Raw genomic sequence first — 19,034 nt, forward strand, 5'->3', positions numbered from 1 at the left:
GGTCCTCATAGAACCTTGAAAATAACATCAATACCGTGTTTAGAATTTTTATTCAAATGTGAGCATTACCTACATTCAGTTTAAGTGACTATTATTTCCTCTTTGTACTGTTTTCTCATTTTCTGTTCTACATTTGTCCCTTCCTGTTTTTTTCTAATTTTGTTAGAAGTTCTATGTTTAATGTACATAGGACAGATAAAAATACTTTCTTCTTGTATATTCCTTGGGACAAGAGGAGATAATTCAGCTTTCTGATTTAAAAGGCCTTTTTGGATTGAATCATGTTTGAAAGGGAATCTCAAGCATCATTCTGTTGGGCTAAAATGCATTTTCTAATAAGGGTTAACTTGAAGGTGATAATTTCAACAAAACTGTTCCTACAATCAAAAATTTGGAGCTGAAAGGGGCCTTAGACACCAGTTAGTCTTAATTCTTTCACTTTACAGTTGTGGGAAATGAAGCTGAGAGAAGTGACTTGTCCATTGTCACATAGATGAAGCTAGGATTTAAAGATCCTCCTCCAACTTTAATTTCAACGCTTTTTTCCTGTGTACTATACTGTTAATAGAGTCTACCATAACATATTTGAGACACTAGTATAGAATTCTATTCAGAAGGTCTGCGGTTATTTATTGTAGATCTAATCTCTTAGCAACCTCCTCAGCCCCCTTTTGCTCATTTAAATATTTAACTGATTTGTAAATACTTCAGCATTGCTTACATAAATTTATATGCTAGTTAAATAAAATAGTGGTGGAAAATAAGAGGTCTAAATGGAAATAGAAGTACCAGAGTAATTTAGATTCCCATCAGATCTTAATCACAACTGACAAAAGTTCAACCTAGAATAAAAGTGTTCTTATATACACACTGTAATTAAGAAATGAAAATGTAAAATTCTTAAAATTTGTTATTAAGTAGACTTCTTCCTCTGTCTTTCTTCCTTTGAATAAATAGTCAAATATTGAGTATAATGAATACTTTATCTTACTGATTTGGTAATTACTTCCCACATGTGCTACAGAGAGCACCACATCCATTTTTGCTCATCCTGTGATTCTTGTCAGTTTTCTCTCATGAGTTAGCAAAAGGGTTCATCCGTCATGATGGAAGCTTTCCTTCCTTCTGATATTGTCAATAGAACTAGGGGAGCACTTGGGCTATATCCACCTGTTATCCCTTATTACTATGCTAACAACTCATCTTCTTGAGAGTTTCTTGGATGATGTCTTTTACATCTTCAGTGATTATATATTGCAGCCTGGGTGGTTACAACCCACCATTTGCCTCTCCATTGTCCTCTATGTAATGTACATTAAAAAATTCTTCAGAGGCACTTGTATTCTATGAATTAGTACACCAACACTGGTAGAATGTTAGTATAAAAAAGGTGAATTTTTGTTTTCCTTGTGTAGTTTGGCATAAGTAAAGGAGCTTGACAATTTTCTGAAAGTAGTCCAATCTGTTGTCATCCTACTTTTCAATCCTGGGTCCAGTTGATTATCCACCTATATTAATATCTGTCTCAGATCCTGTTGCAGATCCTGATATATGTACATGTTGTTGCCTTACCATATTGAAAGTATTCTTCATCCATCTGGTCTTTTCCATGTGGATGATTGGAGTGATTGCAACTATCCTCCAGGAAGTTTCTATGTATTGTCTTGGGCTGATGTACCATCTACAAGGAGTCCCTCTTCAACCTATATTCTCTGATGTATATCGTTCTCTGATTTTTTTTTCCTCCTGCCCTAAATTTTCTTTGCTTTATGAGTGGATATTTCTCATAATAGTTTATTTATTATCCTTCTTTAGAAGATTTTATAAACAAGTTTATATATTCTAACTTAATTGCTTTTGGAAATCATTTTTCTTTATTTGGCAAAAAAAAGTCAGACTTTTGCTAAGGTTCTTTCTGTATTCTGTTTTGGTGATTGCTTTAGTTAATTTCAGGATATAAAATTAGCATAGTCCATGTCAGTGTCCCCATTTCAAATTGTTTAGATAGTAAGGGTTATATTGTTTTATTTGTACACTATATCTTTTTTTTTTTTAAACTAATTCTGAACTCTAGCAATTTCTGACTGAACAAAGATAAACTGGTATAACTCCCACATTAGTAATAAATTATCTTCCTATTTGTTAAAGAATAATGTGTTTCGTTCTCTGTTATTTGATATATCATGTGTAGTTCCTATTATTTTATAAAGCAGATATTCATAATATTAATTCCTGAACCTTTGGTGTATCTATTATACAGGGCTCTGACTTCTCTCATTCCTTCTCCCTAAGCCATGCTTTCTCATATCTGGTTTTGCTAAATTTAAATTACTTCCCCAATTTAGGAAGCGTCATAGAACTGAAAGCAGTCCTAGTCCTCGACAGTCACCCAAACGCCGACGTGAACATTCTCCTGATAGTGACACCTACAATAGTGGAGATGATAAAAGTAAGCATAACTTAATTTTACTACAGTATTTGGACTCACTTTTAACTAAACTTTGTGACAGAGCTGTTGACTTAACTATGACATTTTCTTCATTACCTCAGTTTTTGAATACCTTCTTTAGGTACACACTTGTTTTAGAATAATAATAATATTTTTGATTAAACGCCTGCCTTAATATTGACGACCAAGCTGCATGTCTATGTAGTGTGTGTGTGTGTGTGTGTGTGTGTGTGTGTGTGTGTAAATGTTTTCACTCTTTAAATCTTGGAAGATTTGGCAGGAGACAGAAATGTGATTGTTACCATTTATTAAATGTAATGCTGTATTCTTGCATTTCTCTCTTTGAATAGACGAAAAACATAGACTGTTGAGCCAGGTTGTTCGACCTCAAGAATCTCGTTCACTTAGCCCTTCACACCTGACAGAAGACAGGCAGAACCGATGGAAAGAGGAAGATCGAAAGCCAGAAAGAAAAGAGAGCTCTAGGCGCTATGATGAGCAAGAACTCAAAGAGAGAGTCTCTTCTGGAGACAAACAAAGGGGAGAACAGCCAGAAATACCAGAAAGCTCAAGAACTCGTGCACAAGAAAATGTTGGACACCATCAACCTGAAGAGCGAGATGGGTCTGATCGAGTGCATGAGGAAAATAAGAAAAAGTCCAAGGTACCAAAAAGGACCACTAAGAGAAAGAAAGAAGATGATGTTGGAGTGGAGAGATACAGCACTGAGTCAGCAACAGAGGAAGGTCAAGTATTTTCACCTAAGAAAGGACAGAAGAAGAAAACTGTTGAAAAGAAACGTAAAAGATCTAAAGGAGATTCTGATATTTCTGATGATGAGCTAGTTCAACATAGTAAGAAGAAAAAAGGCCCAAGGACCCCCCCTGCAACAACAAAAGAGGAACTGGTTGAGGTGTCAAATGAGAAAAATGGAACAACTGGAGAAGTTTCCCAGAAAAGAGAAGATACAACATTTAGTGATTGGTCTGATGAAGATGTTCCTGACCGTGGAGATATGATTGTACCAGAACGTTCATCTGAAGATTCTCATAGAAAGTGTCACAGAACCAGAGTGGAGAAAGTAGAAACACCTCATGTTACCATAGAAGATGCACCACATCGCAAGCCAATTGATCAAAAACGGAGTAGTAGCTTGGGAAGCAATCGGAGCAATCGGAGTCACACTTCTAGTCGCCTGCGATCACCTTCTAATGATTCTGCTCATCGCAGTGGAGATGACCTGACTGGGCGAAAGAGAGTCCTACACAGTAGCTCTAGAGATAGAGAAAAGACAAAAAGTTTAGAAATTCCAGGAGAGAGAAAATCCAGGATTGATCAGTTGAAGCGTGGCGAGCCTAGTCGTAGCACTTCTTCAGGTAATTAAGTGGAGTGTATTTTTTAACCATGGGAAATAATGAAATTGTGCCTCTTGATAGATCTCTTCCCTTTAGCCCTTCCTCTTCATGGAATGGTTTAGTGACTTTCTAGTTAATAGATAAAAGAGCTTCTTTGTGCTTCTTATATTAGGCAGTGGATCTGAAAAAAGCTAGTATAAATTAAAGTCTTTTTGAAAATGATGCATATACAATTTTGGCATTTACCATTGTAGCTTACATTCTAGCATTTCAAGTAGCTACACTAATGCTGTCAGGTAACTAAAGTTGTGCACAGTTTGATAGCTTTTCAAATTATGGAAACAATTGATGTCTTCTATGCTCATATAATTTTTGAAAAATATAAGAAGGGTAGTTTTATGGAATGCTTTAAAATAATCTCTTAATCTTGAAAATAAGTTTTTAGGATTATACCTTCAAATAATTATTAACCTCCATCCTACTTTTTCAATACTGAATGCCAGTGTCATATTAATAGTATTTGCAGTAATGCCATTCATTTTTAATTTGAAGTAGTATAATAGTAGTACTTGATAAAGCTCAGTAGAGGGGACAGCTAGGTGGTGCATTGGATAGAGTACCAGTCCTGGAGTCAGGAGGACCTGATTTCAAATCCAGCCTCAGACACTTAATAATTGCCTGCTGTGACTTGGGCAAGTCACTTAACCCCATAACCTTAAATAAATAAAATTGTTTTAAAAAAGCATGATAGAGATGATTAAGTCATTGAGGACTTCACATTGGAGATTAGAATTATATGGAACAAGATGAAATAGAAGTAGTAAGGGAATGTTGACATCCTTCTATATAAACTGCCTAGTTGACATAGAACAAAGGAGTAACATTCCTTTTCTTCTTGTCTGCTTTACTCCCTCACTTAGTGAGCATATTACTCCTGTTATGGACTGTCATTTCCTTAGCCTTAGGTCCTCCTCTTAATGCAGATTACTCTTGTGTTTCATTTCTTGGTTGACATATCATAATTCATATTGTGTTAAGTTCACTAGTTGATCATCCCTGGATCTTTCCCCCTAATTTTTATCTAACCATGCCTCCCTAATTTGTTTTTGAACATTTTTTTTTTGTTGGGGGGGGGATCCAAATGTAAGACTTTTATGTATTTCATTATTAAATTTGGCCCAAAGTTCTAGCATGTTAGAATTTTTTAAGATCTTGATTATGACTGACTCATATGTTAGTTAGCCTTCCCAGTTTTGGGTGTTTTATAAACTTGAGAACCATGGTCTCTCTGACTTAGTCATTGTGAAAGATGTTAAACAGCACAGGACTAAGCTCAGATCCCTAGAGACCTCTTTCCAAGTTATCACCAAATAATAAATTACTGTTTTTTAGTCTAATCATTGTTGAATCCACGTAACTAGTATCATCTGGCCTTTACCTTTCCATCTTTTCCATAAGACTAGTACAAAGTAGTTTGTTAAGTGATTTGTTGAAATCTTAAGTAAACTAGAGCAGAAGCATTTCCCTTCTCTACCAATATAGTAACCCTGTTGCAAAAGAAACTTTATGTTCTTTAAAAAAAAATGGGGGGTGGCTAGGTGGTGCAGTGGATAGAGCACTGACCCTGGAGTCAGGAGTACCTGAGTTCAAATGTGGCCTCAGACACTTAATAATTACCTAGCTGTGTGGCCTTGGGCAAACCATTAACCCCCATTGCCTTGCAAAAAAAAAAAAATCTAAAAAAAAGGAAAAAATGGAAGAAAGGCTTCAGTTTGAAACAAAGAAAAAAAAGGCCTGAAGAGACAAAGGGGACCTCCTCATCTGGGAGATAGTGACTATCACTACTCATCCTTTCTCCTTCTTAACCTTACTGAAGTCACTTCCCTTTAGCACTTGTGGAAGTCATAATTCTTAGGATAGTTGTTTTTACCATATCAAACTTTTGTCATTAGGTAAAGCTTCGTCTTTGTTTCTTTGGCTTGAGTGTTCAGTTATCCTGCTTCCCTTTCTCTTTCTATATCATTTCTATCCTTGAATTTAAAATCTGGATCCTCCTTAGCCTCTTAGTGTTCACATTGAAGTCCTCTCATTTTTAAAAGTAGCACTTAATTCTTCCTTATTACTTTGATCCCCTAAATCTTGTTTCCCCTGGAGACAAGCTATTACTTTTACTATTGATAGCCATCCTTTGTTTCAGAAATACAAAGAGCATGGCTAGTTTAGGATATTGCACATGAACAAAATCCTGGAGACAGGAAACAAAATGACCTATATGGAACCACTTTGCCTGGAATGTATAGTGTATAAGGGGTAGCAAGAAATCCATCTAGGTAAACTTAAGAGACAGATTGAGAAGGGCTTTAAATGCCATGCAGGAATTTGTATTTAATTCTTGAGGCAATAGGGAGCCTTTTTGAGGATGGGAATGATATAGCTGAAACAATGCCTTTAGAAATAAGTTTAGCCACCAGTGTTGAGGACAAATTAGAGACTTGAGGCATAGAGAACATTAATAGTAGATTTTGTAGTAATCCTACCAAATAGTGATGATGGTCTAAATAGGATGGTCATGATGTCAGGTGAGGAGAAGTAGATGAATGAGAGTTGTGAGGTAGAATTGATGGGGCTTGCCAATGATTGGCCCTGGGAGGGGGAGAGTGAACAGTCAGGATGGATGAGAGTGCTCTTGATAGAAGTAGGGGATTTAGAAGAGGCAAATAATTCAGGTGAAAGATAATTAATGACTTCCATTTTGGATGTGCTTGAGTTTGAAATACCTGGGGGACACCCAAGTTGAAAGCATCCAACAGACTATACTGGAGCAGAAGGTTGGATCTTTTCCTACTCTTAAATCCTCATCCTTCTCAGTCTTTTTTTCTTTCTTTTCCTATCTTCCTCATCTTCAGATTCCCATTCTTTTCTCTGAACTTTCTCCATTTTTTTGTCACATTCTTCTTTTCCTCTTGACTTTTCTCTTCCTTTTCTACATTGAACCTTTTTCTGACTTTGAACTCACTGCTACCACCACCACCTACTCTTGTTTTTTCTGTAGAGATGGTCCTCTAATCTTAATCTTCTTTCTTTTATTACCACGTTCTTTTGCTTTAAGCCACTCCTCACCTTGCCTGATCCTTATATTGCTTAAGTCTCCTTCTGAAGTGCTACCTTTCCTTTTTTTATTTTAGAAAAGATTCTTATCCCTTCAAGAACCTTCGGTAAAAGAAACTTAATATTATTGCCTTATGAGGACGGAATTATCTGAAGGGTCAGTTTGGGGACAGAGTTGCTTCTTGAGAAACAAGAAGAAACAAGTTTCTTTAGAGACAACCTGTGCCTGAACAAAGTCATGTTCTTAAGGAAGTAATATGTGCAAATGTGGTGGTATTGTTGGCTTTTTGAACATGTTTAGAGAATGGGCGTGAACATCATACATTAGATTAAATTTATTTTTCTTCAGAGGATTACCATTTATTTCTTCTTACAATAAAGGGGCATTTAAAAGATGAAACTCTTGTAACCTGTTTCCTTTCGTGTTACAAGTTTAATGCATAACCCAGATGTATTTATAATATTTATTTTAGATCGTCAAGATTCAAGAAGTCACAGTTCTAGAAGAAGTTCCCCTGAGTCAGATCGCCAGGTTCATTCAAGATCTGGGTCTTTTGATAGCCGAGAAAGGCTTCAGGAACGAGATCGACATGAACATGATAGAGAACGGGAAAGGGAGAGGAGAGAAACAAGGCAGAGAGAATGGGACCGAGATACTGATAAAGATTGGCCAAGAAACAGAGACCGACTCCGGGAACGAGAGAGAGAGCGAGAAAAAAGGAGAGACTTGGACAGGGAAAGAGAGAGGCAAAATCCTGATTCTAGTGAAAGAGATAGAGACAGAACTCTTGATATTTCTTCACACATAGAGTCTTCAAAACGCAGTGAAACAAAACTGGATGAGCATGAGAAAGACTTTGAGGGAATTTGCAGAGATTCGGTAGCTATGGAGAAAGAAAGAATAGAAAAAGATCTGGGACCTTTGCATGGATTTGATGATGTGAATGAAGCCGAGAAAACTGAGAGCTTAGAAGGTAAGCTCTATGATAGTCTGCAAATTGAATAATTTTTTTGTCTCTGAAAACAAAATACTTTCTCCTTAAAGGTCTTCTTCATGCTAAAAAGTTTTTTTTTTTTTTGGAGAGGAAGTAGATCTGGTGAAGAGAAAAACCCCATAAATTTTATTTTACTATATATTTCCTTTCAAGGCAGATCAAAGAAGTATAAAGGAGATTGTTTGCTCTATTAAGATTTACTCTAAGCAATCAAAGATTTTTCTTCTCTATTGCCCTGTTAATTTTTTCCTTAGATGTTTTAGCTATGACAAAGCTAAAGGTCCATGAGTATTTATTCATTTGTTCCTACATAGAATAAATTAACTGACAGTGTGGAGCAGAGGTAAAAGGAGATATATACATATTTAATGCATTCAGTGATTAGAGTATAATTGGGAGAGAGGCAAGACACTGGTATGTAATACCAAAATTCCCTGAGATCTAGCTTACAGATTCTTAGTAAATGCTCATTGCCAGAGTAACAACAGCAATAATAATATAAAAACTATTACAAGGCAAAATGAGTTTTTTATTTTTATTTTTGTTTTGTCAATTGAATGGTATGATGAAGAGTATTTGTAAATTCAGAGGAGGGAAGAAATGACAATGACCAAGAGAGGGTCTGGAAAGTTTTTCTTGGAATGGAAGGCAATTGGCAGGTAGGTTGAATTTAGAAAGTGGAGCAGAGGGGAAAGGATAGCACTCATTTATCTAAGAAATTACTAAAAACCCAACATAGAGTAAAGGGAAGGGAGGGTTTGTTTTTTTTTTAAGTTTTTGCAAGGCAATGGGGTTAAGTGGCTTACCCAGGGCCACACAGCTAGGTAATTATTAAGTGTCTGAGGCTAGATTTGAACTCAAGTACTCCTGACTCCAGGGCCGGTGCTCTATCCACTGCGCCACCTAGCCACCCCGAGTTATTTATTTTTTTATTTTTATTTTATTTTATTTTTTTAGTTTTTGCAAGGCAATGGAGTTAAGTGGCTTGCCTAAGGCCACACAGCTAGGTAATTAGTAAGTGTCTGAGGCCGGATTTGAACTCAGGTACTCCTGACTCCAGAGCTGGTGCTCTATCCACTATGCCACCTAGCCACCCCTCGAGTTACTTTCTTTTAAGAGATTTTCATCTCTATCTTTGTAGCTCATGGGATAGTTGATTTAGAAGGAACTTTTAAAAGGTTTTTTTTAACTCTACCTTCTCATTTTACAAATAAGAAAACTGAGTTCCACAAGTTTAAGGACTTCCTTAAAATCAGACAATACATGACAAATCTGATTCTACTAAAAAAAGAAGTCTTCATTTTTAAAGGCTGATAGGGATATTTTTATTGTGTTATAGAGGAAGTTAGCAGAACATTTTGCTTTATGAATTCATTGTGGTGAATCCTGATGTTAAATTTTAAGAATTTTTTCTTAATTATTCTGTTTTTAGACTAGAAAATATATGTTATTCAAAAGTGAAAAATGTAGTAGAGTTACATCTGGTGATCAATTCTTGCATTTTTATTCTTCCATATGACCTGAAATCTCTTGCTTAAACTCCTTAAATCGTCTTATCAGCCATCCATTTGAAAATAGGCCTTATTTACTTTTATTCTTCTGCTGCAATTATTTTATTAATTTGGTCCGATTCAATATGGTGGGTTGAGAGCTTTGGAAGAGGGGAGTTGATGGCATTAGACAGATTTGTGGGCACAGAACGAAAGGGTCATAGAATGCTTACTAAACCCTTATTAGGTACCAAGCCTGGTGTCAAGGACTGAGAAAAATATATAAGCAAAAATAGAGACAGAAGCTGACTTTCTAATGGAAGAGCTGAAGGACAGAGGGAAGAGCAGAAATGGAGGAGTATGGATCTTCAAGATTGGAAAATAATGAATATGGATAGTCTTGGCTATGCACTCTCTAAATGGGAGTAAAGGGCTATTTGAAGTTTTTGCACTTGGGAATTAATTTTTTGCATTAGAATACTATATTACCTTCAAAACTCTAGGTCAAAAATAAACCTTTTCCATTTCTTAGGTATTGTAGGAGGCAGAATCATAAAATATCATATGAGTCCTTGTAGCCCAAGCAGTGTTGTAAATGGCACTCATGATTAGAATTTTCACCTTGTGGAACAAATCAGTGTAAATATTAAGTTGCAGCTCAGTGGTGTAGTAGGTAAGAGTGCTGAGCCTGGAGTCAGGAATACCTGAGTTTGTATCTGGTCTCAGACATTTATTGGCAATATTATCCTGGGCAAATCACTTAAACCAGTTTGCCTCAATTTTCTCTTCTGTAATTGTGCTAGAGAAGAAAATTGCAAACCACTCCAGTATCTTTGCCACGAAAATCCCAAATGGAGTCATGAAGAATTGGATGTAACTGAAAAAAGGCTGAACAAAAAAAAAAGTCTTCTGAAAGTTTAAAACACTTTAAATTTCTGTAATTTTTAAGGACCAACTAATTTCAAAAGGACTTCATTGATATAAAAATCTAATTCAGAATAAGATGGAATGATGGTGGCCATCCTGAAGTTTTAATAACAAATTAAAATTAGCCAAAAAATTTACTTTTTAGTTAATTTAAATTGTAAATGGAAAATATCAAGCAAAGTGAGGTAAATGTAAGTTATAATTATAATAGGCTTATATTATATATGTTATATTTATGATAATCTGTATCTTTTAATGTAAATACTTTCAAAAATGCTTAATTTTATGATTAATCAAATATACCAAAAATTCTCAAAGGATAAATAATTGCAATTTTTGGTACTTAAGTATCATGGCATACCATGTCTAGATTATCATAATTTTAGGAATAGTGAGATTTTATTGCCCATGTGCTAAAAAAATTTACTTATGTGACTTTGGGAATAGCTCAGAAAATTTTATGGACAGTTAGAAATATTAACTATATCCTCTAGTTTCAGTGTTATACAAATTCACATTAAATTTATAGTCCCTATACCTTTGATTTCTAGAGTGTAACATGTAAGTTTATACTGATATCTTAAGTGTATACTTGCTAAAAGACAAAACTCAGCCTACCCTGTTAAAAATAGCTAAAATTAGACAAGGAATAGAGCCTCCATTGTACTGATTTAAAGGTGAAAGAATTAAGATGTAGCCATCTTCCTTTCTTCTGTATATAAATCATAGAATTCTGATGAAATAAATAAAATAGGCAGTGAAAATTCAGTATTGAAAAAAATGGGTTAAGTTAAGTATGGAGAAAATTAAAACTTTTCATCTGATTGTAGCCATATGTAAAATGAATGTATAAGATGAATTTTCAGATTGTGTTAAAAGCATTTATTTAAATAACTATGACAATGATACAAAAATACTTTTTGTCTTTAGGAGTAAATAGATCTGGATTTAGTTTTTATTTTTACTAACTCATGCTGACACATCATGAACTCAATCCAAGGGCAAATCATCTTTTTGTCAATGAACTGAGAATTCAAATTGGAATTATGACTGAAAAATGAAAGGAGTTATCTTATGACCCATTCTGATATGTTGAAAGGCTTCACTATGTTGATCTGAATATAAGCTCCATTCGTATAAAACTTGATTGCTTTGTGTATTGTGTTTGCATGAATAAGGTTTTTTTTCCCCCCCAAAAAAAGGAAGTAGCCTGTGTTTGGTTCGTTACTATATTTTTGTCTCTTGCCATTATAGTTAGTTTGGGACAAAATAAGTTTTCTTCTGATTTGATTCTGGAACCCTTCAGATGATTGAATCATGCAAAAATTGAATTGTTTATGCTCTTGATATTTCATGACTTGAAGAGCCCTCACCTTACTTAGCTGCTTCAGTATAGAATCTCATATCAGGTTCTTCATTGGTAAATTAAATCATCTATATAATGCAATTCATTTGTCTTCTTAGCAGGAGATGATGAAACCAAGTTAGATGATGCACATTCATTAGGATCTGGTGCCGGAGAAGGATATGAGCCAATCAGTGATGATGAACTTGACGAAATTCTGGCTGGTGATGCTGAAAAGAGGGAAGATCAGCAAGATGATGAGAAGATGCCAGGTATCTTTTTTAATATATTTTTTCCCCTCAGCTTAACAAATCTCAGATAAAATAAGCACACAGTAAAACCAATTCTCCCTCTCCAAAGAGCATCTTAAGTCATCCTTGCATTTAGCATTATGTTCCTCTTTCTGAGTTTGTTTATTGTGAGTTATGACTTAGTTCTTCCAATAATATATTCATTTATTGAGAATTGGACAGCTATGTTAATATTTATGTAGATCTGGCCTGTCTAAACTTACTTTTAAAAATTTTTCTTGGAACTACAAACAGTATATTTTGAGTTGCCATTTTAGTAAGAGCTCTGCAGTAGCTCAGCCTTGTTTACCAAAGCATTTAGTAAAACCCATAGGTAGCCACATAAATTCATACTGTGGGCCCCGTGGGCTGCATTTTGGACAGCCTTGATGTGAGTTCATCTTAAAATTATATTTCTTAGCACCCTCTGCCTCTCATTTTTTCTGCTCTGTTACTATCATTGCAAAAGAGAAAGGGCATAGAATTGTGGACCATTTTGTATTTTTATTTCATAGGTTTCCCATGATCAAAGGATTAATCACTAAGTGGTTATCCTACTTTTTAACTTTGAAAGCAGATAGATTTTTACTAATTTTTAATCTTTATTTCTAGATAAACAGATGTCACCAAAACAAAATTTAATAACTAAAACCTATAAATATTTTATAGTAAATATTACAGTTCACAGTCTGTAAAGACAATATCAACACAGGCACATTCTATGACTATGAAAATGTAATGTTAGATAAAGTAGGCTACTTAATATAAATTCCAGTACTTCAAAAGAATAACAGTTTAATCAGTGTTGTCATGAATAAAAATCCCTCTTAACACACACTTTTAATGAATTGCCATAGCCAAATTGGTTATCATTATGAGAATTGATTTGCTTATGAGTCTCTAAACTGACCACCTCATAATAGCTACCTACTCTGCTGTAGAGCTTACCACCTTCTAAGACATGCCAGAGTTCATATCACATTGTCAAAAACACTTTAAAGAACCTGAGGTCACCTCCATACCGCAATGGCATCCTTGGAGTTAAGTTTATGGGGAAACATCATAAAAAAACTGGTCTTATCCGTATACAGTTTTTGATTATAATGTATTGGTTTATAAAAGTTAATGGGCAAGTATGCTTCTTGTAATGTTTATATTGTTTACTTAATCAAACTTAAAGTATGCATTGATCTCATTACTACTATTGGATAAATTTGGCTTAAATTAACATTTTAGTCCTGTCATATAATAACAAAATACCCTTATAATCTTTGCCAGTATGATGATAGTCCTAACTTTAAATAATCCATATCCTTTGTAGATCCTTTGGATGTGATAGATGTGGACTGGTCTGGCCTAATGCCAAAACATCCTAAAGAACCACGAGAACCTGGAGCTGCCCTCTTAAAATTCACACCTGGAGCTGTTATGCTACGAGTTGGAATTTCTAAAAAATTGGCAGGTTCTGAACTATTTTCTAAAGTTAAAGAAACGTGCCAGAGACTTTTAGAAAAGCCCAAAGGTAATTATTTAATTTTATTTATATAATTCCTTCCTATGACTATTAAAAAGTCTTTGAATGGAATAGAGTAGAATCTTGTTTTGCATTGATATATAGCATTTTTTGCTGGCGTAATTATTATTTCAACTGTTTATCTTTATAATCAGTATTTAAGTTTACAAATGAGTAAACTAACATATAAAACTGCTAAACATGTTGCAAAATACCATTGAGAGAAGCAGAAACTTGTAATGTAGGAGTAGGATAGTAGTTAGCTATGATTTAGTTCCTACTTCTCAGAAAGCTGGGTTTTCCCCCCTCCTTGTCTGTGGGGTAGCTATACTTACTATAGAGAACCTGAAGACAATTTGAGCTGGAATTCCTTTATCTGTAGGTCAGCTTGGCCTGAGCCTGAGCTTTCAACATTATTTAACATAATTTACAGAATTGAAAATTTCCAAAAATAGCAAAATCCTGTATGCTTGTGAATTTCAGTTATTTTCTTAACACTGCAAGACTAAATGTATTTTATTGCACAAGAGGGTTAGTGGAATTGAGAATAAAATAAGTCACTGATTATGTCTTTTGAGACATAAGCTCCAACTCCTTCATTTTACAAATGAGGACAATTGAGTTGTTTGCCTTTTAAGAGAAATTAAGTGATTTACCCAAGTGTGCATTAAGTGTATTGGCAGAATTGGCTCTGACTAGGAACAAAATTTTTTGGTTCTTTAAACTATACTATGCTGCTTGTAATTTTTACAAGAAAGCTGCCTAAATTTGGGGTAGTGACTTCTCTTAGAGTTCTTGTGTACACTAGACCATTTTAGAACCTGAGTTTAAATCCAACTCACTGTGTGACTTTTTAAGGTGATTTTTTTTTTTGCAAGGCAAATGGGGTTAAGTGGCTTGCCCAAGGCCACACAGCTTCGTAATCATCAAGTGTCTGAAGTCAAATTTGAACTCAGGTGCTCCTGACTCCAGGGCCAGTGCTCTATCCACTGCGCCACCTAGCTGCCCCTCACTGTGTGACTCTTAATAGCAACTACCTCTCTGGATTATTGTCTGTATAAAATGAAATATTGTAAAGTATTTTGTAGACCTTAAATCACTTACGAGTTTTAAGTTTTTTAGGTATTCTCTTCCCATGTCACTCTACTCCCCCACCAATTTGTTGAGGATATAAATTATTCTTTTAGTCACCACCTTTTTTTGGAGGTGCAGTATGTGGCTTGGAAGAGAGCAGATAAGAATGGGGGATTGGTATCTACTTTTATCAAAGCAAGGGAGTGAAAAAAGGTTAAAACTCAAATTTGGTTCACTTGATATTCGATGATATTTTTAAGTTAGAATATAAAATGAAGGAAGAGCATGAAAATGTGAACTAATAGGAAGTTGCAATATTTCTGTAGTTTGGTAACATTGAACTATGTATCATACTGACTCTCCTGTACTATATCTATACTTTTTAACTAGTTTTATTTTGGATATTGTGGAATATTCTTTCTTAATTAGCAATGTTTCTTTTTTCTTTATTTTTATTGGTAGATGCAGAAAATCTTTTTGAACATGAATTGGGAGCCCTAAACATGGCAGCATTGCTACGTAAAGAAGAGAGAGCTGGTCTTCTCAGTAATCTTGGACCATGTTGTAAAGCACTATGCTTTAGGCGGGATTCTGCAATTAGGAAACAGCTAGTGAAGAATGAAAAGGTACTATCAGTGCCTTGTATTATATTTGAAGTATATTGACTTATATGAATGGTATGTTTTCATTTTGTTGTTTCAGGTAGGATTGTGGTTGCATTATGTAGACGATTTAAAAAAAGTAATATGTACCCATTTATTGTGATCACCATGATGAGTACTAACCATAAGTAAACATCCCTTTCCTTCCAAGACTATGAATTATGGAATATGGTGAATGTTTTTCTTTGTTCCTTCTCCATATTGAGGGTCACCTTCTATAAAATAATCAAGATGAATGCCTGCTTGTATGTTGTATGTGGAAGCATATAGGGACAGCTAATTATGGCAACTCTTAATACATGCACTGTCATTAATAGAAAGTAGATGTTGCTTCTTCCTAGGCAGGCTCCTGAGAGATGCCACTGGATGGAGGGGGTAGACTGAATGATTGATTTGTAACTGGTTGCATGTCTAATTCAAGAGTGATGGTCAGTGTTAGATCCATTAGTACTGGGATGACACTAATGATTGGCCACAAGAGCCTTCCCATATGCAAGCATTTTTAACAGTGACTTAAATGAAGAGAGTTTTCAAATTTGTGGATTTCACAAAGCTGAAGATGGTTAGTTAATTTACAAAAGAATAGAATTAGAGTTTAAAGATACTCTAAGTAGTCTGAAATCAAATTGGGCCCAAACTAACAAGTTAAGATTTAATAGGAATTTATGTAGGGTCCTACATATAATATGAAATTTATTATCTTTTTTTTTTTTTAAGATTTTTTCAAGGCAATGGCATTAAGTGGCTTGCCCAAGGCCACACGGCTAGGTAATTATTAAGTGTCTGAGTGTCTGAGGTCAGATTTGAACCCAGGTACTCCTGACTCTAAGGCCGGTGCTCTGTTCACTGTGCCACCTAGCCGCCCCTAAATTCATTATCTTAAGACTAGATTGAGGATATCTTGGTTTAATAGCAGTATATATACACTTAAAGACCTGGAGCTTTTAGTTTACTTAAGGCTCGGTTTAGGTCAGCTCTTTGGAGTGGCTGCCCACAAACCCAGCATGATCTATGATCATAAGTAACCTAATGATTGAGTCCAGACCAAGATGAATAAGAAAATCATTGTCATACCTTGATCAGGTCACTGATAGGATGGGAGGGACATGTCATAGGAGTGAAAGATTGAGAAGCTGTGGCATGTGAGTAGTCTTTGAAGGAACTGCAAGGAGTTAACTTGGAGAGTAGAACACACAATTAACTGCTCAACCATTTAAAAGAATTATATATAACATAACAGAGGTTGGATTTTACCATGTTTGGCTCAGTAGTAAGAACTGGGACCAGTTGGGGTTGCAAGAATTTTTCAGTAGCTATTTATTCTTCATTGGTGGCATTTGAAGCTGGACTGGATAAGCGCTAAGATATCAATTATTAATAGGTTTGTGAATATAATTCTCATTAGAGAGGCTTGTTCAGACCTTTTAAGCAAAACCAGAAACTGAGCTCAGGAACTGTTAGCACTTTGTTTAGCAACTTGCATCCCTCACTCTTAATAACTTTTTGTTTTCAGGGAACTTTGAAGCAGACATACACAAACACTCCAGTGGTAGACAATGAATTGCTGCGGTTAAGTTTGCGATTGTTTAAGCGCAAGACAACTTGCCATGGAGCTGGGCAGGAAAAGACAGAAGAGAGTAGTAAACTTTCACAACCTAGTATCCAGCCGGAAGTGTGTGTGTCATAACACTGAAGCTCATTTTGCCGTTTCTTCCTAGTGAAGAGTTGTTGGTGTGGTAAGCCTGCTAAGAGAACAAGACAAAAGACTTGTCCATTATTCTAATTGGGTGAGGCACAACAACTTTTATTTGAAATGTACCAGTTGGGTTTTGGGGGTGGGGTAGAGGAGGGTTCATATTTTGCATTCATTTTTTACACAGCACTTGATTCACAAGTAATGTTGTAATGATGTGAGAACATTTAGATTTGGTAGTTTTTTGCAGCACTTGGCAAAACTGAAGGATGGCATGTGCACTTCTTTTTCTAATCTCAACATATTTTTTATGACGTGGAACTACTGATGTCTGCTAATAGGATCTTCATAACAGAAATGAAAACAATGTCCATCAAACCAAATTGAATGCTTTGAGTTAACTTTGTACAATAGTGTTACATAAAGCTTTTAGTGTTTCTCTAGCATTGTGAGTATATACAGTGTGTATACACACACACACACACACACACACACACACACTCTCTCTCTGCCTATATACTAAAGCCAAAATATTCTACCACAGTATCCCTCCCCCCCAAGTCATAAAATTAATAAACCTAATTTGCTGGTTCTTTTTGGTTTAAAATTAAATGTGTGTTGATACAATGTATGATATGTATTTGGATTTTTAAAATTATATATATACACTTTTTTTAAACTTTGAAACCGTGTCCTTAGTCTTTATTTTTAATAAACACATCATCTCCTTTTCTCTTTCTGATTTTGACTTCCCTTGGTTCTCCAACTCTTTTCTCTGTGTTCTAAAGAGTTTTAGGGTTAATATTACATCTTTGTACTTCGACTAATCCATTTGTTTCTTTGTTGGTAGAATAATTTTGAGTAATATTCTTAATTTAAAAGATAACACGTGTATTCCAAGAGCATTAAATGCTTATCCAATAATTCTGTATATAAGTTGAATGTTTTAGATCATTACAAGCAATTATATTTAAAACTTGTTTGTCCTTCACCATTTAAGAACAATATTTGTCCAGAATTGCCTTGTTAATATGCCTGCAGTTCAGAAAAGGTTTGCCAATACTTCTCCAACCACTTGTAGAGTCCATGTAGTTTTAATTTTTTTTTAACTTGGATGAAGTTAAGGGTACTACCTCATGAAGGAAACTGACAGAAATTCTCACTTAGTCATTTGTTCCTCAAATGTTTTTGAAAACTGAAGTCCAAGTTCCTGACTCTGTTGGTTCGTATGAACTTTGCAGGGAAGAATATATATATATATTCTTAGTCTTTTGTTCATATACTTTTAAAAGGAGATAAAACAGTGTGATTGGTCTTAGCATATGTATTTATACGAATAGAACATTTAGCTCAGTACTTTAATTGAATAATCATAAGTTTGAGAAAACATTGATACTGCCACACCTTGGAATTATTGGAATTTTACTCCTTGACTAAATGGGGGTCATGAAGAGTCAGACACAATGAAATGAATGAACATCAAAAAGAATAAAATGAAATAATACTTTGCAAATATTTGGAAACCTAAAAAGCCCTATTTGAGTGATAGCTATTAGCTAAATGCTAGCTTCTTCCTGCTTTTAGGGAATTCTTCATGCTTCAGGAGACAGAAGGTCTTCTGTACTGGCTTCTTTGCAAGGGGACTGAGAAATGCCATTTCTTCCCATCCTTTTGCTTGTGAGAGAAAGCCAGTTCATTATACTCCTTCCATTGTTTCCTGCCTGGCCTTGCCTATCTTAGGGAAAGGAGAGAAATGCCATTCCATTCTACACCTACACCCTACCCCCAACTACCTACCCTACCTGAACTATCTTCCTGAGAGGAAGCCACAATGAGAATAATCTCAGCTCATTAGTAAGTGATTAACATCTTTAACAATCATTTCCTCCCCATATCAGGAATTTTGGATGCAGATCTCTCATTCAAACTATATTAGTCTGCCCCTCATTGCTCTCTCTCCCTTATTCCCATCCCTTTAACTCCCTTCTTTTCCCATTATAAACCATCCTTTACAGTGGGGTGTCTGGAATGTTTGCTCCAGTGATAACAAACTTGATTTCCTTTTAAAGCTAACTCTTCTATTCCTTCCATTTTCTCTCATTTCGCTCCCTGGATACCCTTTCAAGCACTGGT

General features: G+C 35.2%; 1 protein-coding gene across 7 annotated transcripts in view; it reads left to right on the forward strand.

The window, feature by feature from the left end:
* Nucleotides 1-17,588, forward strand: part of ZC3H13 (zinc finger CCCH-type containing 13) — a 68,280-nt gene extending 50,692 nt beyond the window's left edge. For 5 of the 7 annotated variants that reach the window (XM_074191685.1, XM_074191684.1, XM_074191688.1 and 2 more), the window contains 7 exons: nucleotides 2,346-2,449; nucleotides 2,800-3,825; nucleotides 7,386-7,886; nucleotides 11,789-11,941; nucleotides 13,281-13,481; nucleotides 15,009-15,172; nucleotides 16,722-17,588. In XM_074191685.1, the coding sequence (XP_074047786.1) occupies nucleotides 2,346-2,449; nucleotides 2,800-3,825; nucleotides 7,386-7,886; nucleotides 11,789-11,941; nucleotides 13,281-13,481; nucleotides 15,009-15,172; nucleotides 16,722-16,895 (2,323 nt within the window). In that variant the 3' untranslated portion in view covers nucleotides 16,896-17,588. The remainder of the gene's footprint in view (nucleotides 1-2,345; nucleotides 2,450-2,799; nucleotides 3,826-7,385; nucleotides 7,887-11,788; nucleotides 11,942-13,280; nucleotides 13,482-15,008; nucleotides 15,173-16,721) is intronic. The other 2 variants (XM_074191687.1, XM_074191690.1) reach the window with 1 other exon arrangement.
* The last annotated feature ends 1,446 nt before the right edge of the window (nucleotides 17,589-19,034 follow it).

Source organism: Macrotis lagotis, chromosome 6 (genome assembly GCF_037893015.1).
Source record: "Macrotis lagotis isolate mMagLag1 chromosome 6, bilby.v1.9.chrom.fasta, whole genome shotgun sequence".
Lineage (NCBI taxonomy): Eukaryota > Metazoa > Chordata > Mammalia > Peramelemorphia > Peramelidae > Macrotis > Macrotis lagotis.